Source organism: Pteronotus mesoamericanus, unplaced genomic scaffold (assembly GCF_021234165.1).
Source record: "Pteronotus mesoamericanus isolate MK-2021 breed Mesoamerican mustached bat unplaced genomic scaffold, CSHL_Meso_final scaffold_533, whole genome shotgun sequence".
Classification (NCBI taxonomy): Eukaryota; Metazoa; Chordata; class Mammalia; order Chiroptera; family Mormoopidae; genus Pteronotus; species Pteronotus mesoamericanus.
Genome location: NW_026555320.1, coordinates 3,864,296 through 3,891,194, shown reverse-complemented (window position 1 = coordinate 3,891,194; position 26,899 = coordinate 3,864,296). Strand labels below are relative to the sequence as shown.

Genomic DNA, 26,899 nt, shown 5'->3' with positions numbered 1-26,899 from the left:
ACAAGGGTCCTCTGACCTCCTCACTGGGGTTCGCTCAGGCGGCCCTTCCCCTCCTCGCCCTGCGGATATGGATGTTTATTATGTGGAGTCCCTGCCACTTACTGCCTTATGACCTAGGACTGATGCTGTCAGTGCTGGTGGAGCAGCAGATGACATGTTTACAGAGCAAGGCTTCCCTTTCTCCCACGGGGAGGGGCTCAGGCCTCCAATCAGACATTCCTGCAGAGGGTGGACTCAGGGGTCTTTATTCAGCCCCTGCTGTGAGCAAAACTTGTCTGTGGTGCCATTCAGTTCCCTGACGCTGCCCTCAGCTAAAATTTATTCTAAAGGGTGGGGTAGGAGGGTGAGGAGAGGGAGCAGGACGGGGGAATGGAGTTGCCGCACATTTACAGGAACCTCCCTGGCCCTAGGCACCCCGGCCAGCAAGAAGTGACTCAGTTCTACCCCTCCTTGAATCCCTCCTAAAGGGAGAAAAGACTGTTAGGACCCTGTTCACAAAACTCTCCTTTTTATTACTTTGTCTGATGTCCAGAACTGGGGACTTTTACATTTTGTTACTTTGTTTACAGGCCAAAATTTAAAACATTTTAAAACTTTGTTTACAACTTGGGACTTTGAACTTTTACACTTTGTTTACATTTGAGAATGTTCCCCCCCTTTGTTTACAAGAGGAAGGTAGAAAAAGTGGGAGAGGGGCTTGGAGGATCTCACCTATGAGGACTCTGACCTGGCCACCTGGAGGGGCTGCTGACCCCTAGCTCTCCCAGGCCAAAGGTCAGCCCTGAGTTCCCTGGTGAACAGCAGACCCAGAAGCTCAAGAGTAGGCATCCTCTTGCCACTGGGAAAAGTGGTGTGTAGGGTTGTGTGTGTGTGTGTGTTGGGGTGGGGGCTGTGCAGTCACCCCCCGCTCCCTCACACATGCTCTTGGGAGGCAGTTTTCAAGGAGATTAAAAGTCCTACTTTACTGTCTGGTGCCAAATCCCGCCAGCCAGGACCCCAGCTCTCCTCACCCGGAATGACTCCAGCCCTTGAAGGGCTGAGGGGTCCACTGTGAGGAGAGGGGTGGTTCTTGCTATGTCCTAGGTTCTGTAGATGCCCCTATCCCGGGGTCGCCCCTTCAGCCCCGTGGCCCCTTTTCTTGTCTGTGTAAACTGTTCCGTGAAGCCGCGCTCTGTTTTGGGAATAAACTTCTATAGAAAATGGTTATTGTCTCTTTTGTTTGGTGCGGTAGGAGGGTGGCTGTGAATGACTCTAGCCAGGCTGACCTTTGGGAGAAACCTGAGCACTACCTCCTCCTAAGAATGTTCAGCTATTTTTAGCCCATTTCACAGGCCATTTGGACCAGGCCCGTTTTACCCTCAATTCTGGCCTTTCACCTTGTGATGGGGCCTGCAGTGTGAGCACAGGTGCCAGGAGTAAGGTCCCAAGAGGAACCCCCTCCTTTGTCAAGGTGTTAGGAAGGCTGGATAGCAAACCAAGGCAGCGAGGGGGAGGGAGACATGGCTCACTCATGCGTTCAGCAGTCCCGGGCCTGGACAGATAAGATTGCCAGGTGTTTCGAAAATCACAAGAAAAACCGCGATTGCGCAGGAGGAGGGGAGCCCTTGAAGTTCTGTGTGTAATGGTTCCACTATCTGGGAAAGAAAGCCTTTGAAACTGTAATTAATCTCAAGGTCTAGTAGGAGCGGGAACTTAGAAGCTGGCTACCAAAAAAACAAAACAAACAAACCAACCGCCTAAAATCCCAATAGTCGGGGCACTCAGACTAGCTGGGTGCCCACTTGCAGCTTCTTCCTCAAGCGTATTTCATAAATAAACTTGCTATCTCATTTCCACTATACATGGTGCCTCTCAACTGAATTCATCTCGTTTGATCCAAGACAAGAACCGAGGAGGGGGAGCCCCCAGCTCACGTCTCCCCAGTAACAAAGGCAGCAGCATGTTGACTTCCTGAGCCTTACAGGTAGTCTGCAGCCTTAACCAGGCATTTGCCCTGGCCAGGGGTCAAACTAAGTCTAGGAACCGTCCTTGCTTATCCTTCAGCCCACTGACCGCCCTGACCAGCCTCTAGGATTTAGGGCCGCCGGGGACAGCTGCGTTCAAGCAGAAACCTTGGGCAAGCCGTTGGTTGGGGCTGTGCTACGTGCGGGGAGGAGAACCTCAGCCTTGGTTTGGGTCGGGGTGTCCAAAGTTGAAGGGAGGCTTTGGGCGCCTACTGTCTCAGAGACCTAACCAGTCAAAGCCTGAGGGTGGCGCCCTCAAAGACAAGAGATGCCCCGCGGACCCGCATACCTGCCACGGAGGGCTAAGGCTCTGGTCACCAGCCGCACCCCCAGGCATCCTGCCTACTTCGGGATTTTCCTTCCCCATCCCGCGGAGACCCGCCGCAAGGAAGTCAGGACCTGGTATCAGACCTATCCCTCTCAGAAACCTGGGGCTGCGGGTCCCAGTTCTGCACTTCCAACAGGCTCAGGCAGGAGAGCTGGGAAGGAAGGTGTTAAATTGAAAATCTTTCGCTTCGGGGCACGCCCCGCCCAGAAAGCGGTGCTGAGGCCCCGCCCAAGCAGGTTGATTGGTCCAAGGGATCCTCGTCCAGCCCGAGAATTGGCCCTCGGGTGCGCGCCGCAGACAACGGCCCAGTCTCAGTCCCGCCCATCGGCCCTCGGCGGCCCTGGGGCTGGAGCTGTTAGAGCCTCTGGCCCGTGGCAGCGCGCCCACCTCATGGCTGTCGGAAGCGTCGGGGTGAGTGCAGGGCGCAGCCCGGGTTCCCGCTGTCCGCGAGGCGCCGGCCGCCGCCCGGCCCTCGCGCAGGCGCCTGGCTTGGGTTAGCTCGGAACGAGCACCGCTAAGTCTGGAGCAGCCATTTCCCGCCTGAGACGCCTCGGTTTACTGCTTTCCCGACTTTCTGCTGGCGGCTGCCCAACCGCAGCGAGGAATGGGGCTGGGGGCGGGAGCCGGCGCGACCCCAGCCCCGAGCGCTGTGCGGAAAGCAGCTCGAGCATTGCCTTGCAGCCAGCTAGGGGCGGCAGGGAGGCAGCTACATGCGGAGGGGCCGCGGCCCAGGACGCCCGCTGGCGGGGCGCGTTGGTGCTGGAGGTCGCTGCGAGGGAGTCCGTAGCGGGGGCCTGAGCTCACCCAGCTGTACTACCGGTCCGGGAATGAGCGCTGGGGTTCTGGCCTCTGTACTCTACCCAAGGAGGGGCGGAGGCTCTAAGTCCCGCCCTCCAAGCACGAGTCCCGCTGGGGTGGGGAAGACCTGAGCGACTCCAGCCGGGAGGACGCTTGAAGGGGCTCAAAGATACGTGAGACTGTGGTGCCAAGTCTCTGAGGATCTTTGCACTCTCCCTCCTCCCATCGGGACACCCAGTGTAGAGGCTTTTCCCAGGTGAGTTCCTGCTCCTCGGATGGGATCCTCCTCCACAGAGCAGAGCTTTCCTGACAGGTGAAAGCTTTCTCAACAGGGGAGAGCTTTCCTCCGGGTAAGATGCCCCCTGTGACATCTATTCCTAGGTGGGAACTTCGCCCAGGTGAGAGCTTCCCTTAGGTGGGAGAGTACCCTCGAGATCAGAACTTTCCTGGCAGGTAAAAACTTCCCCAGCTGCTGAGGCTTCCGGCCAGGTAGAGCTAGCTCACTCTCCCATAGTTCCGATTTCCAGGGCAGCTTCCCCCAGGTGAGAGCTCCCCCCAGATCTCTTATTCCCCAGTGAGACCACCTCACCTCTTTGGGTGGGAGCTTCTGGGTAGATCAGAGATTCTTCCCAGGACAAAACTTACCGGGTGGTGAAAAATTTCTTGTCATGTGGAAACTTCCCTTTCCAGATGGAAGCCTCTCCCCCCAGGTGAGACCCCTTTCTCTCCAGGTGAGAGCCATCCCCGGCTTTCCTGGGTTAGGCTCAGCTTGTCTACAACCTGGACCCTGGGGCTGGAGGCCCAGGGGCACTCTTAGCCCCTGTACTTTCCTTCCCTCAGAGGGGAGGGTCTCATCTGAAGATCCTTGTGCCTGAAGAACTGGACCCCTGGTTTGCTGGGCCCTTCCTTGCCTTTGCTCTCAGACAGCCAGCACAGGGCTCATGGGGCAGCTGGAAAAGGACTCAGGCTGAATAGAGATTGGCTGGGAGACATCAGAGGGCTCAGGGAAGGAGGCTGGAGGGGCAGCCAGCCAGAGCTGGGCTGGTAGAACACTTGGGGTGATGAGGGTGTGGAGTGTGCTCACCTGCTGTCTCTTGGCGGGGACTTTGGCCAGCAAGAGGTTTCCACTAGCCAAAGTTCAGATAGTAATGCTACTTGGGCGTGGGGCCAGTGGGAGGCTGGACCCTAGATCTTGGGGCCTAGGAAAGTCAGGCTGGTGACCCTCTGATGCAGTGTGGTGTGGGGGAGGTGCCCTCACTGTGTCTCTGGTATCGCCACCCCAGACCGAGGGACACACAGGTACTGCTGGCCACAACCGAAGCAATGGAACTGAAGAGGCGAGACTACCACGTGGAACGGCCACTACTGACCCAGGAACAGCTGGAGGAGCTGGGGCGCTGGGGCCCAGCCACTGGGGCCCTCCAGTGGCGATCCTGGTTTCAGTAAGGCTGCGGGAGGGGGACTCGGGGGACACTGGCAGGACTTAGATAGCCCCTGTCCTTGATACCTATCCGTGTGTCCCCAGGTGCTCCCGTGCTCGGGCCCGAGCCCTCCTGCTCAGACACCTCCCAGTTTTGGCCTGGCTGCCCCAGTATCCTGTGCATGACTGGCTCCTGGGTGACCTGCTCTCTGGCCTGAGTGTGGCCATTATGCAGCTACCACAGGGTGAGTCACCCTTGATCCAGAGGCTGTACCGCAGCCTCTGGGTGGTGACCCTGGCCTTGAAATCCTCTCCCTCAAAAGAACCCCGAAGCCTTGACCCCTGCCCTTGAGCTATGGCCCCTGACTTGGTACTGGGATTTCCTTGCCCTTTCAAAGTCCAGCGCCCAAGCCCATATTGCCACCGTTCCCCATCCCCAGGCCTGGCCTACGCTCTCCTGGCTGGACTGCCCCCCGTGTTTGGCCTCTACAGCTCCTTCTACCCTGTCTTTGTCTACTTCCTGTTTGGCACTTCCCGGCACATCTCTGTGGGTAAGCGGGGCCAGGCCCAGCCTGGCAGGAGAACACCCACATCTCCCACGGAGGACAGGGCGAGGGAGGGCTGAGCAGGACAAGAGAGCTTAGGAAAGAGGGCAGTATTGGTGCAGGGCACTGGGAGACTCCCCCAAGGGTCGTTCCCAGGCTGGACTAGGCCTCTGAGCCAGGGGCTGCAGACTCAGGGACCCAGAGGCCCTGGCTCTGGGAGGACGTGGGTGGGTGAGGAAACTCGAGGGGTCTAGAACTTGGCATAGGCCTCATAGCTTGAGCCAGGCTGTGACCACGTCCCCGTTCCACCTTTTGTAAGGGAAATGGCCCTGAGCCAATGCGCACAGCTGGGGCAAGGTAGATGTCGCGGGGCCAACATCTCCAGCCACCCCAGGAGCCTTTGAGCCCGCGGTTCCCGCCTGACTGCCGGCACTGCCCCTATTGCATGGCGCTGTCTGAGGACATTTGTCCAGAACTGCGGTCTCCCGGACTCTCCCTTATGACCAGGGCTCCAGGGTAGGGCGCTGTCCTCTCCCCTTCAGACCTGCCCTGTCCCCGCAGGCACCTTTGCTGTCATGTCTGTGATGGTAGGCAGTGTGATGGAATCCCTGGCTCCAGATGAGGCCTTCCTGCAGGCCTCGAACTCCACAGTCGACAGGGCGGCCAGAGACGCTGCCCGGGTGCAGCTGGCCTCCACGCTCAGTGTTCTGGTTGGCCTCTTCCAGGTGGGGAGCGGTCCGGGAGGTGTGCCCCCCAGTGCCGCCTGCTGCCAAGCCCACTCCCACCCTCCTGGCGTCTGACCGTGACCGCGCTCCTTCTCATCACGTCCCCCTCTGATCCCTCCTGCCCTGGGCTCTGGTTCAGCCACCCCTAGGACCCCTGTCTTCCCTGACTGCCCCCGGCCAACCCACAGGTGGGGCTGGGCCTGGTCCACTTCGGCTTTGTGGTCACCTACCTGTCAGAGCCTCTGGTCCGCGGCTACACCACAGCCGCAGCCCTGCACGTCTTCGTCTCGCAGCTCAAGTATGTGTTTGGACTCCATCTGAGCAGCTTCTCTGGACCGCTGTCCCTCATCTATGTGAGTGGGGTTGGGAGAAGGGCTGGGGCGTGTGCACCGTGACCTGGAGCACTGGCTGTGACCCCCCCGCCCCCGCAGACAGTGCTGGAGGTCTGCTGGAAGCTGCCCCAGAGTGTGGTTGGCACTGTGGTCACCGCATTTGTGGCAGGAGTGGTGCTTGTGGCAGTGAAGCTGTTGAATGACAAGCTGCGGCGACATCTGCCCCTGCCGTTCCCTGGAGAACTGCTCACGGTTTGGATTTTAAGGGGCAGGGGAGGGGGCAAATGAGGCGCTGTCCCTGTGGGCGTGCCCCAGGCACATAAGGACTAGCTGGAGCAGCACAGGGGAGGGGGCGGGGGCAGGGACCAGGCAGAAAGCCCCTGATTGGCATCGTTGGCACCTTCCCCCATCTCCCTCCCTCCGCCCCCGACTCTGTCCTCCCCCCCAGCTCATCGGGGCCACAGGCATCTCCTACGGCGTGGGTCTGAAGCACAGATTCGGGGTGGATGTCGTGGGCAACATCCCTACAGGGTGAGCTCCCGGAGGGCAGGGCAGGCAGGGCGGCCAGGGCCAGCACCTTCCTTTGGCCTCACAGGTGCCCCTCACAGGTTGGTCCCCCCGGTGGCCCCCAGCCCCGAGCTGTTCGCAAAGCTCGTGGGGAACGCCTTCGCCATCGCCGTGGTTGGCTTCGCCATTGCCATCTCGCTGGGGAAGATCTTCGCCCTGAGGCATGGCTACCGGGTGGACGGCAACCAGGTCTGGGGGGCACGTGGGGCAGCCTGGTTGCGGGAGACCTGGGGCGTGGGAGGATGGCGTGGCAGGTAGCACACAGGGAGAGAGCGAACAGATGCGCCGGGACCCTGTGGAGACTGAGGGTGGGACAGCAGCCTGTCTTTGGGGCTGCTGAGGAGGGGTGGGGGTGGGGACGTGTAGGCTTAGACACAGTGGCGAAGTGACCAGGCACTGCTGGTGAAGTCTCCTCATGGCTGTGCTTCCCCACCAGGAGCTGGTGGCCCTTGGCCTCAGTAACCTCATCGGGGGCATCTTCCAGTGCTTCCCCGTGAGTTGCTCCATGTCCCGGAGCCTGGTCCAGGAGAGCACCGGGGGCAACACGCAGGTGGGGCTCCGGCGTGGGCAGGGCTGTGCATCTGGGCACACAGATGGCTTGACTGGGCGATCCCATCCCCGCTTAGTGTCCCAGTTTCCCCACCTTCTACCCCCCACCCCGTCCCACTCACTCCTACCTGACAGGTGGCTGGAGCCATCTCCTCCCTCTTCATCCTCGTTATCATCGTCAAACTTGGGGAATTCTTCCAAGACCTCCCCAAGGTAAGCCCCCTCCCCCACCCAGGCAGGCTTGAGGGCCTTGGCCAACCAGAGGCCCAGATTAGACAGGTGACAGGTGAGGGACAGGGATATGAAGTCATACCCTGTTTTTCAAGGTTGAGATCTTTGGGGTGAGATTTGGAGCCAAGGGTCAAGGGTAAGAACCTTTCAGAGTCACATCCAAGTCGTCAAGTTCAGGGGGCAGGGGTAGTTTGCACCTGTTTGGGGCTGTTGTGCTCAGGTGCTTGGGGTCAGTCTGGCTCGTGCCCTGGGGGGCAGGGCTGTCAGCCTCCGGGCCCCCCTCAGCAGCCCCGGGACGCCCCCCCAACCCCCGCCGCAGGCAGTCCTGGCGGCCGTCGTTATTGTGAACCTGAAGGGCATGCTGAGGCAGTTCGGGGACACCTGCTCCCTCTGGAAGGCAAACCGTGTGGATCTGGTGAGAGGCCTGGGAGCCTGGGGGGCGGGGGTCTTCAGCCCCAGTGGCCTCGCTAGACCCCGCTGAGCACTGCCCTTCTGCTTGTAGCTCATCTGGTTGGTGACCTTCGTGGCCACCGTCCTGCTGAACCTGGACCTGGGCCTGGCTGTGGCAGTGGTCTTCTCCCTGCTGCTCGTGGTGGTCCGCACGCAGCTGTGAGTCTTCCCCTCTGGGACCCGCCCCCACTTCCAGCTGGTGAGGGATGAGGCCCACACTGGCTTCCCCCAGCTTTCCCGCATCTTGGGGTGACCCCAGGTTCCCAGTTCCTCCTTGTTGCCCCTCCTCATGCGTGGCCCCCTGCCCCCAACTCAGACTCGACCTCTCCATAGGCCCCGCTATTCTGTCCTGGGGCAGGTTCCAGACACAGACATTTACAGAGACGTGGCAGAGTACTTGGAGGTGAGCGCCGGGGCTGGCAGGAGCGAGGCATGGAGGGGGGAGGGCAGAGGCACAATGGGCCTTTGTCAGTCCCTTCCACACTTGACAGGAACACTTTGGTCTTTGGGATTTCAAGGGAGGGATTTGGATCTATGGCCCCCACTCAGATCATGAGGGGCTACGAGGGGCCAGAGGATGAGGGGACAGAGATGGGCGTGAGGGCCTGGGGCGGGGTCTCTTGGCGCCGGCGGTCCCGGTCCCATGCCGTCGAGTAGCCCCGGCGGGGAATGTGTGAGGGGCAGGATCCTGGAGCACCAGGGTGTCAGGGAGGCTGCCTTTTTTTTTTTTTTTTTTTCTCTCCTGTTTTAAAAACCGGATGGAGTCACTAAATCTGTCATTCATTGATTTCCTGAGAAGTCCCATGCCAAGTGCTGGGAACAGAGATGGGGCCTCTGGAATAAAACAAGCCCATTCCTCTGACATGGAGCCTTGAAGGCCGAGCACAGGGCGATCAGGCAGAGCGAGGGGAGGACATGAGGGCAGCAGCTTGGCTGGATGGGAAGGGAGGTACGGGGCGGGGGCGGGGTGGTGGTGTGTGGCGGGCACACTGCACAGGCCTGAACGCCCAGCGGGGACCCGGGCTCTGCCCTGAAAGCGGTGTGAGCCGGGGAGCAGAAGGCTTGGGGGTGGCGGGCACTGGGGTACCCGGTGGGGAGAGGCAAGAGAACCAGATGCCACTGGGAGAGAGAGGGCTCAGCCACCTGCACCATGACCCATCCCCAGGCCAGGGAGGTCCCAGGCGTGAAGGTCTTCCGCTCTTCAGCCACCATGTACTTTGCCAATGCTGAGCTCTACAGTGACGCGCTGAAGCAGAGGGTGAGGCTTCGGGTCCCCAGGGTCAGCGTCGGAGGGCCCCTCGCCTCCCCAGACGCCCACATCCCCTTACCGGACATTCGCCTCTAGTGTGGCGTGGACGTGGACCACCTCATCTCCCAGAAGAAGAAGCTGCTCAGGAAGCAGGAGCTGAAGCTGAAGCGACTGCAGAAGGAGAAGCTCCAGGCGCAGGCAAGGGCCCCGATGAGCCAGTGTCACGCGCCCGCCTGGCCCATGACTGCCGCGCCCAGCCTCTCTCCCAGCCCCCAGGGTCCCTGACTGCACCCCTCGTCCTTTCCCCCGCCTCTTGTTCCCTGGTGGTGGGGTCTTGCTTTCCTCTCCGCTCCGAGCCACAGACAGCACAGGCCGCCACAGTCCCCTTCCGTTCGTGGCTGTCGGAGCTGGCCAAGGCCCCGCAGCCGTCAGCCTGGCCTCGGGCCCCACGCCTTGGCTCCCAGCCTGCCAAGAGCCAGAGGTCAATACCCGGGCCTGCCAGGAACGGCTGCTGTGTGGCCACTGGGACAGCTCTTTCCTGCCCCCCCTCTCCCCGCCTAGGCCGCTGCCTCCAAGGCCACTTCCATTTCCATCGATGTCAACACGAATGATGGAGACACCGAGAGCAACAGCGTGGAGGGCTCCAAGGCCAAGGTGAGGCTGGAGGTGGGACGGGCCAGCCATGAGCTGTGGAGATGGGGGCGTCCTGACGTGTCTGGTGAGGAAAGCCATGACCTGTGGGTTCATGGCGATGGTGTCGGTGGCAGGAAGATTGGGGCGATGGAGCAGACATTCTGGAGGGATCTCTAGTGATAAGCAAGGAACTCGGCTGTGGCTTCCTGCCTGTGAGCAGAGGCCTCAATGGTGACCTTGAATTTGTAGTCCACAGGACCCCACAGTCTGTGCTCATGGGTAGAGGGGAAGGCATCAGGTGTGCGGAGAGAAATGTGGGACCAAAGGGGATGCCAAGCTCCATTAGAGACACAGGCGGGACGCCGGGGTGTCTGCACGTGCACAGGTGTGCACATGTCCCCTGGTCCGCTCCGCGGCCCCTTTCCCACCCCACCCTGGCTGACCGAGGATGGGGCCCGGTCTCCAGGGCAATCCTTCTAAAGTGTCCCTTTAAGCCCAGGAGGTGACAGAGCAGTATGTGTGTATGTGTGTGCTCCCTGAGCCTGGGTGTCCTCTCCTGTGTGTCCCTCAATGTCCCTCCTGTCTACATACAGGAGGCTCCCCATATCCGTGTCCTCATGTGTCCCCTGCATGCCCCACGTATGTGGGTGTTTACATGCTTGTTCCACCCCCAACGCTGAGTGTCCCTGCCTGTCTCTGTGCTGTCGCTGCTTCACCCTGTCCTGGGCAGCCCTCGCAGCATGTCTGGTTCCCCAGCAGGTGAGCACAGAGAATGAACTAGAGGATACGGCAGCCAGTGGTCAAGAAGGTGCCGAGGCCCCAGACCGGTTCACGCTGAAGGCCCTGGGCCTGCCTCAGCCAGACTTCCACAGCCTTGTCCTGGACCTAAGTGCCCTCTCCTTTGTAGACACTGTGTGCCTCAAGAGCCTGAAGAGTGTAAGGGGCGGGGCGCCCTTGGGAAGGCGCTGGGGGAGGGAGAGGGCCTCAAGGCTCTACCCTGACCCCGTCACTCGTTCCTGGAGCCCTCTGAGCCTCCTGTCCCCCAAACCTGCTGGACTTCCCCTCTCAACCCCCTCCCGCCGGCCCGCCCAAGTCTCCCCCTGCAGCCCCCGCCCCTCCCTCTGAATCGGGCCCCCTTTGCTGCTGCAGATTTTCCACGACTTCCGGGAGATCGAGGTGGAGGTGTACATGGCTGCCTGCCACAGTGCGTGGCTTGGGACCGTGAGAGTGGTTCAGGAGGCGGGTGGCGCTCTGGCCAAGGAGTCTGCCAGGAAAAAGTCTTTCTCTGAAACTGGAGGCCAGGGGTCTCCTGGGAGGCAGGGGTCAAAGGCCAAGAGTGACTAGGAATTATCAGCTGTGATCTCGGGGGGAGGCCTTGGTGACGTGGGTCAGAGCACCCTGCTGGTGACTGGGGCTGGCGCTCCTGGTGGCTCTCCGGGTCAGGAGAGACCTATTCCTTGCCAACAGCTCCTGTGGTGGCCCAGCTTGAGACCGGGCACTTCTTTGATGCGTCCATCACTAAGCAGCACCTCTTTGCCTCTGTCCACGACGCAGTCATCTTTGCCCTCCAACACCCGAGGTCCAACCAAGTCAGCCCTGTTTTGGTGAGCTCACCTCTGGTCCACTGAATTTTGTGTTTATCTGCTGCTTGTCCCTTCCCTGACCCCAGCTCCAGGAAGTCCTCACCCTGCCTGAATGCCTCTGACCCCAGTAGACCACTGCCTTCCCCTCCTGCCTTTAAGTGAAGCTCCTCCTGGGGCAGAGGTTGCTGTGGGCGGCGGGGGGGAGGGCCGGTATGTGCCCTTGGTAACTGACGGGAACCTCCCCTCATCTGCCCGCCCAGACCACCAAACTCTGACCGTGCTGCCGCCCTGCCCGAGACTGCCTACCTCTGGGGGTTGTGACGGGGCACCTGTGAGCACCCCTCGCCCCTGCACTGCCTCCCCGCGTCGCCCAGGAGGCCCCTCCGTACGCACAGACACAGACGACTCAGGGATGGAGGTCCTGGGACTCCGAGCACAGTGCCCTGGGCCTGGGCTGGGGTACCGGCCAGGGCAGGAGCGGAGCGGCATGTGTATTTTCAGCGGCGGGAATAAAGACTCATTTGCCCAACACAAGGCTCTGCTGTGGCTTGGTGGAGGTCAGGGGTCCATAGCCCTGGCTCCTGACCCTTCTTATGCTCCAAAGTGGGAGGCTGAGTTAAAAGTTGGGGGCAGGCAGGAGAGCTGTGAGGCCAGGCCTGGGGGAGGGGGCACCCAGGTTCAAGTGTCTCCCCAGCCACGCACAGCCTTTGGTGCCTGGATCTTGGTTGTACAGTACACAGTTGGAATCAGCGGCCTCTTGCGAATGGCTTGCTCTCAGGGCCACCCGACAGGGAGCGGGGCAGGTGTCACTGGGAGGTGTAGGGTGAACGCCTGAGCAGCCAGCTGAGGCAGCGCAGGGGTTCACAGGTGCTGCCCTCCTGCATTTGGAAGTCAGAGCGCGCAGGACTGATTTACTTGGGAAGGTGCCTCTTCCCATTAGGGCTCCTGGGCTTTGCAGGTCCCTGCCGGCCAAGAAGCATGTGCCGATCTTCGCCACAAAACAACACCTGGGCATGTGGCCCAGCGGGCAGCAGCAGCATCTCTGGCCACCAGATACTCTGAGTGACTGGTGGGTGGGAGGCCCTGGGATCTTCCTGGGCCTGATGTCTCCTCATAGAGCAGGAGCGGTGACAGGACCTGCCTCCTGTGTTGCTCACTGGGCATTCAATGAGGAAATGCCACAGAACGCCAGGAACTGGGCCTGGGCATGCAGACAGAGGCTGTGCCGCCCTCCAAGGCCTAAGTCACCTTGTCTGGCTCTGTTTCTAGCTCAGCATGTATCAGTGCCACCCCCAGATCTCAGCCCAGGAAGTCATGGCGTTTGTCTACTCGGTCACCCTGTGTCCCAGAACCGGGAACAGTGCCTGGTACCAGAAACAGTGAGTGGCACTTGGCACCCCTTGGTAAATATTGGTTGAGTGAAGCTTATGTGCTGGAGTGGAGGGCAGACCTCAAACAAGAGATTGCAGCTTCTTAGCAATGCTTTGAAGTAAATGAATAGGGTCACTCAAGGGAGAAGGGACTGTGCTGCCCAAGGAGATTATGGGAGGGAAGATCCAGAGAGCTCGCTGTGCCTTTTCTGGGTGTGAAGGACAATGGCCCTGCTGTTGGGAACAGCGGCTGTGTTCAGGAACCTGGGGAGGCGGGAGGGGCGGCCAGGGTGAGCCTCAGGCCTTATTCCAAGAGGGAGCGGTACCTGCTTTGAGCAGCTCTGCTGGACAGCAGCAACAGGGGCTGCGGGGTTAGAACTTTAGGGGGTGGATGTTAGCTGTGGGGGAGGCAGAGGGAAAGGAGGCGGCCCCCCAGTCCTGGGCCCCGGGCCCGCCTTGCCACCCTCCCAGGCCCAGAACTGTCCCGCCATCACGCTCCACTATGTTTTCTGGCCAGGCTGCTCTTCCTGAAAGGCCATGGGCCCCGCTGGAACCCGCTGCCCCTGCCAGGCCTGTGGCTGGGGGAGGGGCGTTTTCCTGTTGCCAGGCGCCGGGTTCTGCTGGCTCTTACTGCAGCCATGCCCAGCGCACCGCCGTGCTTCCTGCTCCTGCTGCTCCCGCTGGTGATGGCTGCTCCTGCCCAGGCCTGGTCTCGGCCCCTGTGGTACCAGGTGGGACTGGACTTGCAGCCCTGGGGGTGCCAGCCAAACAGCCTAGATGGTTGTGGGGCCAGCCCGGGCTGCCCCAGCCACTGGATGGGCCTGGGGATGAACCCCATCTACCCCGTGGCGGGCTTCACGCTCACCACCACCATGATGCTGGTGATCAGCCGCAAGGTGCTTCAGCGGCGGCGCCGCTTATGTGGCACCAAGAACGAGGTGAGCGCAGCTCTGCGCTGTCCCCATGGCCTCCCTCCTCCACTGACACCCCATGAGCCCTCCTGTGCTCCTCCCCGCATGTGCGGGGCTCCCGCTGCCCCCACCCCAACCACTCACACCCCACGGTCCCTACAAATGTCCACGCCCATCAGCCCCTGATCGTACCCCTTGGCCAGCACCCTGCCTCCCCTGCCTCCCCTTGACGCCTGTTCCTCACCCGGCCCCCCTGGACCCCAGGCCCACTCCAGCCCGCAGATCCTCCGTCAGCCTAACCCCCTCCCAGGCCCCTCTCCGTAGCTCCATGGCTGCCCCGCACCACACTTCCGTCCGTCCCTCTGCTCTCACTCCTACTCTCGGTCCTATCCTCAGCATCTGAAGGTGACCACGGACATCTCGGGACCCTGTAAACAGCGGACCCCAGTCTCAGACCATGCCCTGCTCCTCACTGTCCTGCACATGCTGGATGCCCTGCTGGCTCAAATCCAGGGCCACCTGCAGCTTCTAGCCACTCAGCAGCCAACGCAAATAAAGGGGACTCCCACCCAGAGTGGGTGACCCAACATATGCCTCTCTCTGCCTGGTGGCCACCTGGGGTGGGGGCGGCCTGAGGCCCTGGGCCAGGTTTGGGCCTGCGTGCCTGTCCTGCCCAGCCAGCCTGGACCCTGATCCCCTCTCCACTCGTAGAGCAGCACGAGGCCTGTTGAGCCTCGGTGCCCAGGCGCGGTGGGGCCCAGGCTGGCGCGCTCTGCTCCATTGCCCCCACCCACTGACTCCTCCCCATGGGTGTCACCCAGAAGTACAGCTGCTGTTCTGGGACTCTGTGGGGGTTCCCCAGGGGGTGAGGGAAGACTTGACCATCAGGTTAGACTTGGGTGGTCGAGGGAGAGGTGCCCAGAAGGTGACAGCTTGGCTGAGTCAGCCAGGGCTCCTGGCTGGGCTTCAGGGCCTGAGCAGGGGTCGCAGCATGGACGCTGAGCCCTGGCCGCTTTCATCTCTGTGGCGTCTCAGACGTGCTCCGGTGCCTGGGTGGCCTTTGCTTCGAGGCCCCAGGAAGCGGAGTGAGGGCGAGACCTCCCGAAAGGGGCCCTCACCCACCCTCCTCCCTTCCCTCTGCCATAGGCAATCCAGGTTGAGGGGGTGCTGAGCCTGGGCATTTTGGGGTCTCTGTTTTAGAAAAACAATATAACATCATTAATTCAAAAACAGAAACAAGTGAATTAAAAGCATAAGAAATCATGACAAATTACAAATGTTAAAAAGTTGGCAAATGTTTCGATGCAAAATCCAGAACAATAGCATATTTGTGGTGTCTTCTTGATCCACTTCTGTAATATTCCTCCCCCCCCGCCATGTTTTCTGGCTGCTCAATCTGTTGGCCTCTGTGAGGAATAAGGATTTCGTAATTTGGGGGGAAATAGTTCCCATATGGAGAATAGAAAGATAATTCAGTCTTCCTTCTAACATAGTTGATTGAGATTTGTGTTTTAATTATTGATAGTTTAGAAAATGTATTTCTCTCTTAACTTGCAATTGATGGTGTCCCATTAATGGCCTGGCTGGTTTTCAAATTTGGGAAACTTTCTTTCTTACGTAACAGATGCCAAATGACTTGGGAGGGTTTTCCAAGGACCAGCTTCTGGCTCCACTTCTTTCAAACCCTGTTTTCCCTCCAGGGCCCACGGTTTCTCTAGCCCAGAGCACTGGGGGCGGTGGGGGCAGGTTCCATTACGAATGCGGTAGGACCTTGCACTTCTGTCTCCTGACCAGCAGGAGGCCCCTAGAGGCCATTCCTACAGGAACAATGAGCTAACCATATACACAGGAGTGGAGCAACCCACATAAACCTCTCATTCTAACCCCAAACCACGTGTGTCCCTGTGGTAGATGTGCTGTCCACGTGCCCCTTCCAGGAAGGCCTGCTGCTGCCTGCCCCGGAAAGTCCTGGTCACTCTCTCAGCGTGTGCTTCCCAGAGAACCCGACCTGCGACAGTCCCCGATTCACCTTCCTCTTGGCTGGGCCCCCAAAATGTCACAGCCTCTCCAGCATCAGCTACATAAGGGGAAGTGGGATGGAGTTCTAACTGGACAAGGGCTCTAATTGGATGTAGTTAGACTTATCTCGATTTTGCAAGTTTTCCAAAAATCCTTGACCCCGCGGACACACTACGGGGAGTTCCTCACAAGACCAGGAAGTAAAGGGTGTTGATGGTTGAGCTTCCTCAGCCTCTTGTTAGGTCCACATGTATAGTCCATGAGGTTTAATGAGCACCTACTGTTCGCTAGTGCTATTGTGGATGCCAGGACCTGCTGACATGCAGAGCACCACGGGCTGCCCCCTTGCCCACCCCCAAGTCGGGGAGGGTGGCGGTAATAGCACAACAGGCTCACAAAGGCAATCACTGCGGAGGTGTGCTGGCCCAGTGGGTGGGCCGACTGCTGGGACCTAAGGATGAACAGGGTGACGAGCGGGGGGGGGGGGGGGGAGGTGTGGTGTCAGTGCTCCAGTCAGAAGGACAAGCGCAAACAAGGGTCCAGTGGGGGAGGAGACCTTGACCTGTTCCAGGACCTATAAGGTGGTCAGAAAATCGGGAAGGAGAGAACTCTGGGGAGCTGGAGGGAGCAGGCTGGGGGCGGGGGCGGGGGGCAGGAGTTGGCACTTCCTAGGGAGGTGCGGTGAGCTGAATAACCGCCCCTTGGTATCCGTGGAGTCAGTGAATATGTTACAACACTTGGCAAAGAGAATTTTGCAGGTGGAATTAAGATTAAAGACCTCAAGAGTAGGGAGATTATTCTGGATTATTTTCACGGGCCCAAGTAACCACAGGAGCCCTTAAAAGATGCAAAGTGTGAGAGGTGCTTCATCCTCTGCTGCTGGCTTTGAAGAAGTCCTACGGCCCCTGGGACCTGAATTCTGTCAACAACCTGAATGAGGAAGAGCATGTTCTTCCTAGAGCCTACAGCAAGGAACACAGCGCTGTTGACGCTTTGATTTTAACCCCGTGAGATCCATGTTGGACGCTGGGCCTACTGAACTGTGAGATAACAAATTTGTGTTGTAAGCTATTAAGTCCGTGGTAATTTGTTATGGCGGCAATAGAAAACATACAGGTGTTAGTATCAAGAGTGAGATCTTGCTATAACAAATTTTTTAAATGTGGAAATAGCTTTGGAATGGGGCAGTGAGCAGAGGCTCAAAGAATTTCAAGGAACATAACCAAAATAGTAAAAATTGCCTTTTGGGGGTTCAGAATGAGCCACCCCAAGATGTGCCTCAGTGGTATGTGAACTATTTTGATTGAGCTAAAGGTAACTGAGGCCCTGTAGCCTCAAGAGAAACTTCTGTCCACGCCCCCACCTCCACCTTACCTATCTACATATATTTGAATGAGGAGCCTTGCCCATAGTAAGAGATTATGAAAGATAACTTTTTTTGACGTGCCTGTATGGCAGGGCAAGCTTCTACTTAATTACTGAACATGTTCTCTCCCTGCAATGACCTTAGGAAGCCCCAAAGCGCATTGTCTCATCCTTAGCTCAGAATATCTTACACACGCATTCTCTCTTTTGTCTCTGAATCTTTCGGCCATAAGGGGTCTCTCTTTCATTACATGGGGTTCCCCTGCGGTGGAAACGAGACTTGATTTTTTCCTCGTCATTTAGCTTCATTGATTTGATTATTCAATAGGCCAGAAGAACCAGAGGAGGGAGAGGAGAATTTTCCTCTTTCTCACACCTTCAACCTTTAGCAGAAATCTGGACTTTAAGAATGCTGCCAGTTACCCCTGGAACTAATATAAAAAATATTGAATGTCAACTGTAATTGAAAAATAAAGTTAAAGAAAACAAATAAAATTCTGCCAGCTGGCAGCGAGGGCTCGGAAGGAAATGGGTAACGTAATCGGAAACGATGAGAAAAGGCACTGTGGTTTCGTTGCGTGTAATGTGTGTTGCTTTCCAAACAAGGAACCCTTTTCGCCAATTCGTCTCAACTGCTCCTTTTTTCTTAGCAATATATTGTTAAATTCCTTCCACGTCAACCGTCTGAATTTACCTCATTCCTTAAAAGAGAAAACCGTGCCTTTCAGCAACTGACCCTTAGTCCCAGGATTTAGCCCGCTCCGAGCACGCGGTGGATTAGGAGGCACCCGCGGACCGTGAGAAACATCGCTCCCCCTGCCTTCTACCTGGATGAAAGGGGCAGACGGATTGGACCGTAGACGGACCCGCGCGGGCCGACAGACCGCCCAGCCCGGTGGACTGTACCACCCAGGTACCCGCGGACCAAGCGGACAGCACCACCGACCAGCCGGGAGTGAATATCCCGGGATCCCGCCAGGGGGCGGCCGAGCGCCAAGGCTGCGGTACTGCGCCTGCGTTTCGGACGCCGTCGCGTCCACCTACGCAAACGTGACGCGACCCCGGCTGACTGGACTAGAAGATGGCGGCTTCCGCGGTTTGCCGGGTGGCGGGCGCTGGGACGCGAGTGTTGCTCCGCACGCGCCGCTCGGTGAGGTGGCAGCGGGGGCGCAGGGTTATGGGACGTGGGACTTCGGGACACGGGCCGGGGGTGGGCTGTTAGCGGCGGCGGGTCGAGATTGGGGAGGTCGTGGGGTCAGGGCCGTGGGAAGGTCACGGCCCAGGGCGGGGATGATAGTATAGCGGCTGTTCTGGGGGCGGGGACGGAGATACCCCCGCGGGCCTGGGAGCTGAGGAGTGATACCCCAGCCTAGTCCTCAGTCTCTACCGCCCGGTTACTGCAGCCGGCCCTGCTGAAATCTTCTGCCTTGCGGAGCACCGCCACCTTCGCCCAGGCCCTCCAGAGCGTGCCAGAGACGCAAGTCAGCCAGCTGGACAACGGGCTGCGAGTGGCTTCGGAGCAGTCCTCCCAGCCTACCTGCACGGTGAGTGGGGGCCGCTGTCGAGAGGGGACCTCTTTATTGCCAGGGAGTCTTCCCAGGTCGGAGTGTGACCTTGGGCTCGAGGCCTCGGTGGTTTGGGTCGCTCCTGCTCATTCACCGCTGGATTGACTCTTCTGCACCAATCCCGACTTTAGCCCCATCTTGACTCCTGGGATGGGGGCGGCCCTCACCTGTCAAGACTCATTTAGCATACGATGCCTGTCAAGCAGGAGGCCAAGTTTTGTTGTTGTTGTCGTCCACCTTTTTCTTAAGCAGCCCATATGAGAGAAGCAGTTCTGTCTCAGTTTTACAATGAGGAAAATGGAATTAAAAGGCATTAGGTGACTGCCAGCCTCACAGCCCAGTCACAGTCTCCTTGCTAGACCAGGAATGCATTGAGGAGGAAGGTTCCAGTGAAATGGATGACTTTTACAAAAAAATGCAAATCCTCAAAATTGACTCAAGATAGAAATCTTGACTAGGTATGTGAATAGATGAGAAGGTTCTCAGAAAGTAATTCTCCCTCTTCTCCCAACCCCAAACTCCAGGACTAAGTGGTTTCATTAGCAAAATCTTTGAGTTTTTCAGGAACAAGTACTGTCCTGTGTGATGTTGCTACAGAACACAGCAAAGGGTGATGGGTACCTTCCTTATTACGTGGCACCTATAGAAGTCACCCCAAAGCCCATTACGAGAGCTTGGTTGATAATGCTGTATTTCGTGGACTGGAAGATGCTCTAGATGTAAGGAGAGTCAGGGAAAGAATGCTGTCAGTTACACTCAAAGGACACCATGGATTATAAAATGCATCTTTCTTTCCAAGATGTTAAGTGTGAAATAGATGTTCACGTAAAAGTTTATGATACATGGTTGTATATCAGTATCTCTTGGGAAAGTAGATAGGAAATTTTAAGTCAGTCATGGACAAATAGTAAATTAAAAGACTAAATTTATATGACCATGTAGGGTGAGTGTATCACACCAGGAGGCTATTAAGAAAATTATAAGAGTCTCCCCTTGGGTATGAAGGAGATGCTTGGTAGTGTTAGGTATTCAGGTCTGATGTAAAATTTTTTACAAGTGTGAATGAAGGCTATTTTCTTTTTTAAGATTTCATTTATTTATTTTGGAGAGGGGGGAACGGAGGGAAAAGGAGGGAGAGAAACATCGATGTAAGAGAGAAACATCGGTTGGTCCCTCTCATATGTACCCCAGCCAGGACTGGACCCGAAACCCAGGCATGTGCCCTGACCTGGAATTGAACTGGTGGCCTTTTTCACACCAGCCAGGGCAGGCTGTTTTCTTATTATAGAATATTCAGTGTCTAAACCGGTAGCCTCCTTCCTTAATGGCAAAAAGGATAAAATGACCAGAACAAGGCAGAGTATAATTTTTATAAAGGAGAAAATAAGTTGTTTGTAAATTATATGTTACTTTCCCAGGAAAAAACCCTGAAAATCAAGACTGAATTTAAGAATTTCAATTTCATATAGTGATGGTACCAGGTGAACGCACCCATTTAGAAACTTCTGTGGGAGTCCTTGATAACTGGTCGGGAAGCACAGCAGGAAGGAGAAGGTGATGCAGAGTGACTGGTCGTTTAGCTGGTGGTGCCCTGTGCACCTCTAAACTCAGTGGTCAGGCTTGGAGGCAGCTGTCCCTCACCCTGGGACTGTGAGCCTCAGCTTTAGCCCATGTGGGTGGGGGATCCTGGGCTTGTGCTGAGTCACCCAGAGTGGGGTGTAAATGGTGTCTGGAGTCCGTGGTTTGTCACTTCTTATCCAGGTTGGGGTATGGATCGACGTTGGCAGCCGGTACGAGAATGAGAAGAACAATGGGGCAGGCTACTTTGTGGAGCATCTGGCTTTCAAGGTAAGGCTCCTGAAGCCCCATCTGTCCCCTGGGCTTAGGGCCGCGTGTTGTCCTCCTGAGGATGCAGGTCAGAAAAGTCAGCCCCCTCAGAGGCCTCAGCTGGGGAGTGACTTCTGGCTGGCCTTTCTGGAAGGAACCACGTGATTTAGCCTTTTCTGAGCGAGCGCCTCTCTGGTGGGCCCATGCACGCGGCCCCCAGAGTCAAAAAAACAACCCCAGGGAGCCACGGGAGCCCCACTCTTCACTAGGGAGGCCAGGCCTGTGTGCACGCAGCATTGATGAGGAATTAAGGAGCACCCGCAGGCAGACACGGGCATTGTAGCACCCACGGCCTGGGTGGGTGAGCGCAAGAGGTCTCGTGCAGTGCCCTGCTCTGGTAGGCTGCCTAAGCACCTCTGGTTTGTAGAGGTGGCTACTGAGCCTTCTTGAAGGTGGGGACGGCACCGCTGTAGCCCGTCAACCAGCCCATGGTGGCACGGGGTAGGGACTGAAATTTTTTAATAAATGGAAATGTGGAGAAGGAAGCAACACTAGCTTTGGCCGTGCCCTTCTTTCCCGGCCCCTGGGTGTCTCCATTCTTTTGCCCTGTGATTCTGCAGCCTCAGTCAGCTCGAGATCTGCTTAGTGCTTGGTTAGCACAGACTGGGGGCCCTCGATCCCCATGCTCTTTGCTGAAGACCACTGGTGCTGCTGAGTCTTTAGCCTCTGAGGGTGTGGGTTCCTGAGATCTCAAGTGGCTCCTGATTGGTGCTTTTGGTGTCTGGACCCAGGGAACAAAGAATCGGCCCGGCAGCGCCTTGGAGAAGGAGGTGGAGAGCATGGGGGCCCATCTGAATGCCTACAGCACCCGGGAGCACACGGCTTACTACATCAAGGCACTGTCCCAGGACCTGCCGAAAGGTAAGACCCGGGGAATGCGGCCACGAGGGTAGCACTCCAGGGGTGCCCGAGGACTGGCGCACGGGGCGCCCGGCCTGGGTGTTCGTGTTGTCATGGGTCTCCAGTGGCCCACCTGATGCCCAAAACTGTCCTTGCATCCAGCGGTGGAGCTCCTGGCAGACATTGTGCAGAACTGCAGCCTGGAAGACTCACAGATTGAGAAGGAGCGCGATGTGATCCTGCGGGAGCTGCAGGAGAATGATGCGTCTCTGCGGGACGTGGTGTTTGACTACCTGCATGCCACTGCATTCCAGGGCACCCCTCTTGCCCTGTCTGTGGAGGGGCCCAGTGAGAATGTCAGGTGAGAGTTAGCTGTGCCTGTGGCGGAACGTGCGGCCCCGTGCCGGTCTGGCTAGGCCACGTCCACAGGAGTTGGTTTTCAGTTGGCTGCCCGCCTGTCTCTTCTCCGGATTCACACCTTTGGGAGCGTTTTCTGTGACGTATTGTGGTCCCTGAGAGTCTTTTCTAATTCCTGTGTGGTGTTTGCTCGAATTCAGGGCTTGCTTTCAAGGTATGTTCCCACGCGTGTCCTGACAGCCTGAGGGAGGGAATGTCTGGGTCCCCTATTCCGTGTGGCTTTTTGTCCTCTGGTGGGAGGGGCTCCGATGCTGCCCCTCAAGAGCCCACAGTGGCAGCTCACCCCCTCCGCACAGAGACCTGTGTGCCTGTCCCGCGGCCAGGTGCGAATCGAGGCCAGGCAAGGGCCACCCTCCGCATCCCTGCCAGAGATGGGGCAGGGATCAGGTGGAGTGCTGAGGCTTGTTCTCTGGGGAAGCCACGGTCCCCTCGTCTGTCTCAGCCCCATTTTGTGTGACCCAGGTCATCCGGTTTCGGGGAGGTGTTGACCCGCTGGCTGTGTGTGTTACAGGAAGCTGTCCCGGGCAGACCTGACCGAGTACCTCAGCCAGCATTACAAGGCCCCTCGCATGGTGCTGGCGGCGGCTGGAGGTGAGTGATGGGCTCGCGGGAGCCCGGTGGCCGCGGGGGGGTAGGCCCCGGCCTTGGTTACCAGGGCCCAGGTCTCCTGTTCCTGACCGGGGGCGCGGGGGGGAATCTTCCTGTCCGGAGAGCCCTGTCCCCACCCAGTCTGGATGGGAGTGGCCTCTGCCCTGCCGCTCTGAGGTGGAGTAGGAGTCTGCCCTGCTGCCACCGCTGGCACTGGCTGCGCAGGACGCTCGTCCCTTCAGCACAGGCCTCTGTCGGGCTGCGGCCTTGCCAGGCCTCAGGCCTTCTCAGCCCGGCCTGGTCTCAGGAGACCCCGCTTGGAGGCTGGTGGGAGATGCAAGCCCCCAGGCCTGTTCCCCGTGGCCTTGCCAGCGGGCCGGCCAGACGAGGATGGAATGGGGTATTTGATGGCAGGCTGGGAAGTTCTTGAAAGGAAGGCACAGAGCGGTAGGGGGTTTCAGTGGGAGACTCAGGGCTGGAGGTTGGGGTGGCAGCTTTTGAAGCACGTGTCGTTTGAACAGAGGCCTGAAGAAGAGTGGGGGTTAGGTGGAGAGTGGGGCGCCTGAGCAGAGCGGGACGGCAGTGTTGTGTGTTTTAAGGCTTGTTCTGCCGTGTAGGGGCTAGAGCAGAGGCCGGGAGGGCCAGGGAGGCGCTGTGTCAGGTAGCTGCTAGGAGATGGCAGGAGCGAGGGTGAAGAACAACGGGCTCCAGGTGGTTGTGTTGGTGGGCACTGGGGGGAGGCCTGGACGTGGGTGGAGGGCATGGGAGCAGGGTCAAGGGCTCCTCCCTGCCTTGTGGCCTTGGCAGCTGGGTGGATGTAAAAGACTGTTAGGCCCTGGCTGGTGTGGTTTGGCGACTTGAGCACCGGCCTGCGAACCAAAGGCTGGCCGGTTCCGTTCCCAGTCAGGGCACAGGCCTGGGTTGCGGGCCAGGTCCCCGGTGGGGTGCTGCACGAGAGGGAACCGCACATCAATCTTTCTCTCTCTTTCTCCTTCCCTTCCTCCTTCCCTTCCCCTTTGTCTTAAAAATAATAAATAAAATCTTTAAGGAAAAAAAAGGCTGATAGGAAGAGCGTGATGGGTGGCTTTGGGGTCAGTTAACCTGGGGGCCAAGAGCAGTGGGAGCTGCTGCAGATCAGACTTTGTTGAGTCCAACAGAAGCTGAGCTCAGGGAAGGAAAGAATGAAAGGCAGAGGCCCCTGGAGGCTGTACCCGAGGGAAGGCTGCGCGCTGCCCCTGCGCCCAGCGGCCGGGCTGCCCGGGCCGCAGAGGCCCTGCTCATGAAGGCGAGGGGGTGAGGTCCCGCAGGGTCCTGAGGGCACGAGTTGGTAATGTTGCTGATAAGTCTGCCCAGCCCTTGGGACCCAGAGTTAGTCACGGCTCTGCAGTGGCACCTCCTTGTGCCCACTCACTTGCTATTCCTCACAGGGGCAGCAGCCAGGATCTGCTTGAGGAGAAGGGCTAGAGGGACTGGGCAGAGCAGGTGGCCCTGTGCCCCGGGGGCCCCAGTCTTGTCCGTGATGCAGGTGAGACGGCGTCACACCGGAGCCGTGTTCAGGCTCCGCGTGCTGCTGTGCTCCTCCGGTGCCCGGAGCTGTCCATCCCTGAGCTGCCCGCCCTGCCCGTGAGGCAGGGCCTGTCCACGGAGGGTCTTCTCCCCTCGCCCTGTCTTGAGGCCATGTCTTCCTTTTGCTGTCTCCCACCAAGATGGGACGGGGGCCTTGCTCCTGTGCATGGTTTCCCCGGCCCTGTGCCTTGGCCCCAGTGGGCCAGTGACGCCGCTCTCTGCCTCGGCAGGGGTGGAGCACCGGCAGCTGGTGGACCTTGCCCAGAAGCACTTCAGCAGCGTCTCTGGGACGTACGCAGAGGACACTGTTCCCACTCTGGCCCCGTGCCGCTTCACTGGCAGCCAGGTAGGCCGCCTGCTGGGTGGGGCTCGTGCTCCGGCGGGGCCCCTGGGGAGCCCCTGGGAGCAGGGTTGTCTTCAGGACTCCAGAGCTGCCGCCGCGGTGGGAAGTGGCCACGTGGCTGCTACCTCGCAAGCACGTGTGTTCACGTTTGCACACACGTACTTCGCCCGCTCCTGGCACCTTTTCTGGTTGCCTGGGTAGTCTGGCTGTCCCTCAGTTTTGCCATGTACTATTTTCAGATGTGCCATCGTGACGATGCCCTGCCTTTGGCCCATGTGGCCATTGCAGTGGAGGGGCCTGGCTGGGCCAACCCGGACAACGTGGCCCTCCAAGTGGCCAATGCCATGATCGGCCACTATGACTGCACTTATGGCGGTGGCACGGTGAGTGCCAGGGTGTGTTTGGGACCTGGCCTTCAGAGAAGGCAGGGTCCTGGGCCCGCATGCTTGTACTGCGGGGCGCAAGGTCTGGGTCGCAGACAGAAGCGTGGGTGCTGACGCCCTTTGCCCTGGTAGCACCTGTCCAGCCCACTGGCTTCAGTCTCCGTGGCCAAGAAGCTGTGCCAGAGCTTCCAGACCTTCAACATCTGCTACGCCGAGACGGGCTTGCTGGGCGCGCACTTTGTCTGCGACCGCATGAACATCGATGACATGATGTTTTTCCTGCAAGGCCAGTGGTGAGTGCCAGCCGGCCGCACCGGGTGGGACAGGGGCTCGGAGCAGGTGAGTGGGAGGCTGAGAGATGGCAGCGGCTCTCAGCGAATCCCACCCGGCTTTAGGATGAGCCTCTGCACCAGTGCCACGGAGAGCGACGTGCGCCGGGGCAAGAACCTCCTCAGAAATGCCTTGGTGTCTCATCTGGACGGTGAGTCCTGCAGCCCTTTGGGCAGGGTGGCATGTCCCCTGGCAGCGACAGCCCCAGGGTGGCCACCGTTCCTAACCAAGATTGGGAGGGAGCACTTCGGTGGCTGCAGCGCCCCCTCCCCCCACAGCTTGGAGCTTCAGGCACAGGTGTGGGGGGGCCGGGCCGCAGCCTCTCCCCGCAGTGATGGGCTGTGACCCGAGGACAGACCAAGGTCCAGGTGCGAGCTCAAAGCTGAAGGTTGGGTGTGGGCCCCCGGTCCAGAAGGGCTGGGCGGGCCTATGAGCGCCCGCTCCCCGCAGGCACCACTCCTGTGTGTGAGGACATCGGACGGAGTCTGCTGACCTATGGCCGCCGCATCCCCCTGGCCGAGTGGGAGAGCCGGATTTCGGTAACAGGCCCCTGGGAGAGGTTCCGGAGGTTTGACCTGGCTGGCTCTTAGGCAGCGGCGCTGGCCTAAGGGATGGGGGTGCCCTGCTGCCTTTGTGCTCTCGGGCGGGTGGTGGGGGCAGCGCCGTGGTGCGCATGCAGGGTCTGGGTTGGTTGGGTAACCTTGACTGGCCGAGGCGGTCCCCGGGTGCCTGTCAGCGTGCCCTCTGCTTTGGCCTGCAGGAGGTGGACGCCAGCGTAGTCCGTGAGGTCTGCTCCAAGTACTTCTATGACCACTGTCCAGCAGTGGCTGCGATGGGTGAGTGACCTGGAAGGCCTGCCCTTCGCCTTTCTCCCTGGGCCACTCTTTCGGCCTCCCCCACCCCCAGCCTGCACTGTGAGCAGCCAGTTGAGGCCCCCAAGAGGCTCTGCCCATAGCCTGGCTGCCAGGGAGCTCTTGCTCAGAAAACCTGTCTCAGCAGCTCCTTGACTCCCTGCCAGGGTGCCTCCATCAGTACCCGACACCCACCGGGTAACGGACACCTCCGTGGGGGTGGGGCTCCCAGGGCCAGAGCGTGAAGGGACAGGCTCCACACGCCTGGAGGAATGCGCTCTCCCCTCTCCACTCAAAGCCTGTCTTGTGCTGCTCCGGGCAGCCCTGAACTGGGTGCGGCGCGGGGCCAGGTGTCCCTGTACCAGCCAGCACCCCACCCTCACGCCCCACCCTATCCCTGCAGGCCCCATTGAGCAGCTCCCCGACTACAACCGGATCCGTAGCGGCATGTTCTGGCTGCGCTTCTAGGCAGGAGGCCTGTATAGGCAAGAGGGCAGGGCTGGGGTTCACAGTCCCCCCAACCACAAACATGCCACCTCAGCTCTTCAGTTTTGTGCTGCACTCTGCCACCAATAAAGTCTTGTGTTGAGAACTGCGTTGTCCTCTCTTGGGTTTGGCCTGGAGACCACTGGGCAGTGGATGGGGTAGCGGGGACTTCCCCAGTTCCGTGTCCCCGATCCTTCTGCATTCCCACAGGCTGATGTGTTCTCAGCGGGGGGCGAGCGTGGGGCCTGCGGTGGGGAGGCCGGAAGCCTTCGGTGCCTGCAGGGCACTGGGGCCAGATGTTCCCACTTAGCCACACGGGGGTGCTCCTGGCCAGTCTGTCCCAAAGGTGAGGCGTGGGCGACTGCGGGAACTGCACGCACAGCCCCTATAGGCCCTGTTGGAGGTCCCGGCCTGGGGACACGGGAGGCTCAGGTGGGAAGCCCCTTGCTGAGGGCCCTGGTCCCCCAGATGGATCAAAAGGGAACAAGGACTCCCTGAGGAAGCCACCTTCATAATATTTACTCTGGATTCTGGGAGGAGACTAGCCTGGGGCACTGTGTTCCCA

At 59.1% G+C, this 26,899-nt stretch overlaps 3 protein-coding genes across 10 annotated transcripts; all 3 read left to right on the top strand.

The window, feature by feature from the left end:
• Nucleotides 1-2,642: 2,642 nt before the first annotated feature.
• On the top strand, nucleotides 2,643-11,947 carry SLC26A6 (solute carrier family 26 member 6). 8 transcript variants are annotated; one of them, XM_054594722.1, is made up of 21 exons: nucleotides 2,643-2,742; nucleotides 4,413-4,571; nucleotides 4,655-4,794; nucleotides 4,990-5,100; nucleotides 5,656-5,819; nucleotides 6,008-6,172; nucleotides 6,251-6,403; nucleotides 6,600-6,682; nucleotides 6,760-6,907; nucleotides 7,155-7,268; nucleotides 7,403-7,480; nucleotides 7,818-7,913; nucleotides 8,001-8,107; nucleotides 8,282-8,351; nucleotides 9,114-9,206; nucleotides 9,294-9,395; nucleotides 9,759-9,851; nucleotides 10,590-10,766; nucleotides 10,980-11,034; nucleotides 11,298-11,434; nucleotides 11,674-11,947. In XM_054594722.1, exons 2-21 carry the CDS (start codon nucleotides 4,453-4,455, stop codon nucleotides 11,686-11,688), a joined length of 2,220 nt encoding a protein of 739 aa, XP_054450697.1. In that variant the 5' UTR covers nucleotides 2,643-2,742; nucleotides 4,413-4,452; the 3' UTR covers nucleotides 11,689-11,947. The 8 variants fall into 8 exon arrangements, with proteins under 8 accessions (XP_054450697.1, XP_054450696.1, XP_054450693.1 ...); XM_054594718.1 differs by lacking the exon at nucleotides 11,674-11,947 and adding an exon at nucleotides 3,511-3,582 and having other exon boundaries at nucleotides 2,671-2,742; nucleotides 10,587-10,766; nucleotides 11,298-11,458; XM_054594721.1 differs by lacking the exon at nucleotides 11,674-11,947 and having other exon boundaries at nucleotides 10,587-10,766; nucleotides 11,298-11,458.
• Nucleotides 11,948-13,421: 1,474 nt separating this feature from the next.
• TMEM89 (transmembrane protein 89) lies at nucleotides 13,422-14,276 on the top strand. The gene is made up of 2 exons (XM_054594576.1): nucleotides 13,422-13,721; nucleotides 14,091-14,276. The coding sequence occupies exons 1-2, from the start codon at nucleotides 13,422-13,424 to the stop codon at nucleotides 14,274-14,276; spliced, it is 486 nt and encodes a 161-aa protein (XP_054450551.1).
• A 3,844-nt stretch (nucleotides 14,277-18,120) lies between these two features.
• On the top strand, nucleotides 18,121-26,440 carry LOC129087602 (cytochrome b-c1 complex subunit 1, mitochondrial). The gene is made up of 13 exons (XM_054594534.1): nucleotides 18,121-18,228; nucleotides 18,482-18,622; nucleotides 20,405-20,491; nucleotides 21,262-21,391; nucleotides 21,533-21,731; nucleotides 22,299-22,378; nucleotides 24,172-24,287; nucleotides 24,524-24,667; nucleotides 24,800-24,960; nucleotides 25,063-25,148; nucleotides 25,448-25,536; nucleotides 25,758-25,833; nucleotides 26,252-26,440. The coding sequence occupies exons 1-13, from the start codon at nucleotides 18,160-18,162 to the stop codon at nucleotides 26,314-26,316; spliced, it is 1,443 nt and encodes a 480-aa protein (XP_054450509.1). The 5' UTR covers nucleotides 18,121-18,159; the 3' UTR covers nucleotides 26,317-26,440.
• Nucleotides 26,441-26,899: the final 459 nt, after the last annotated feature.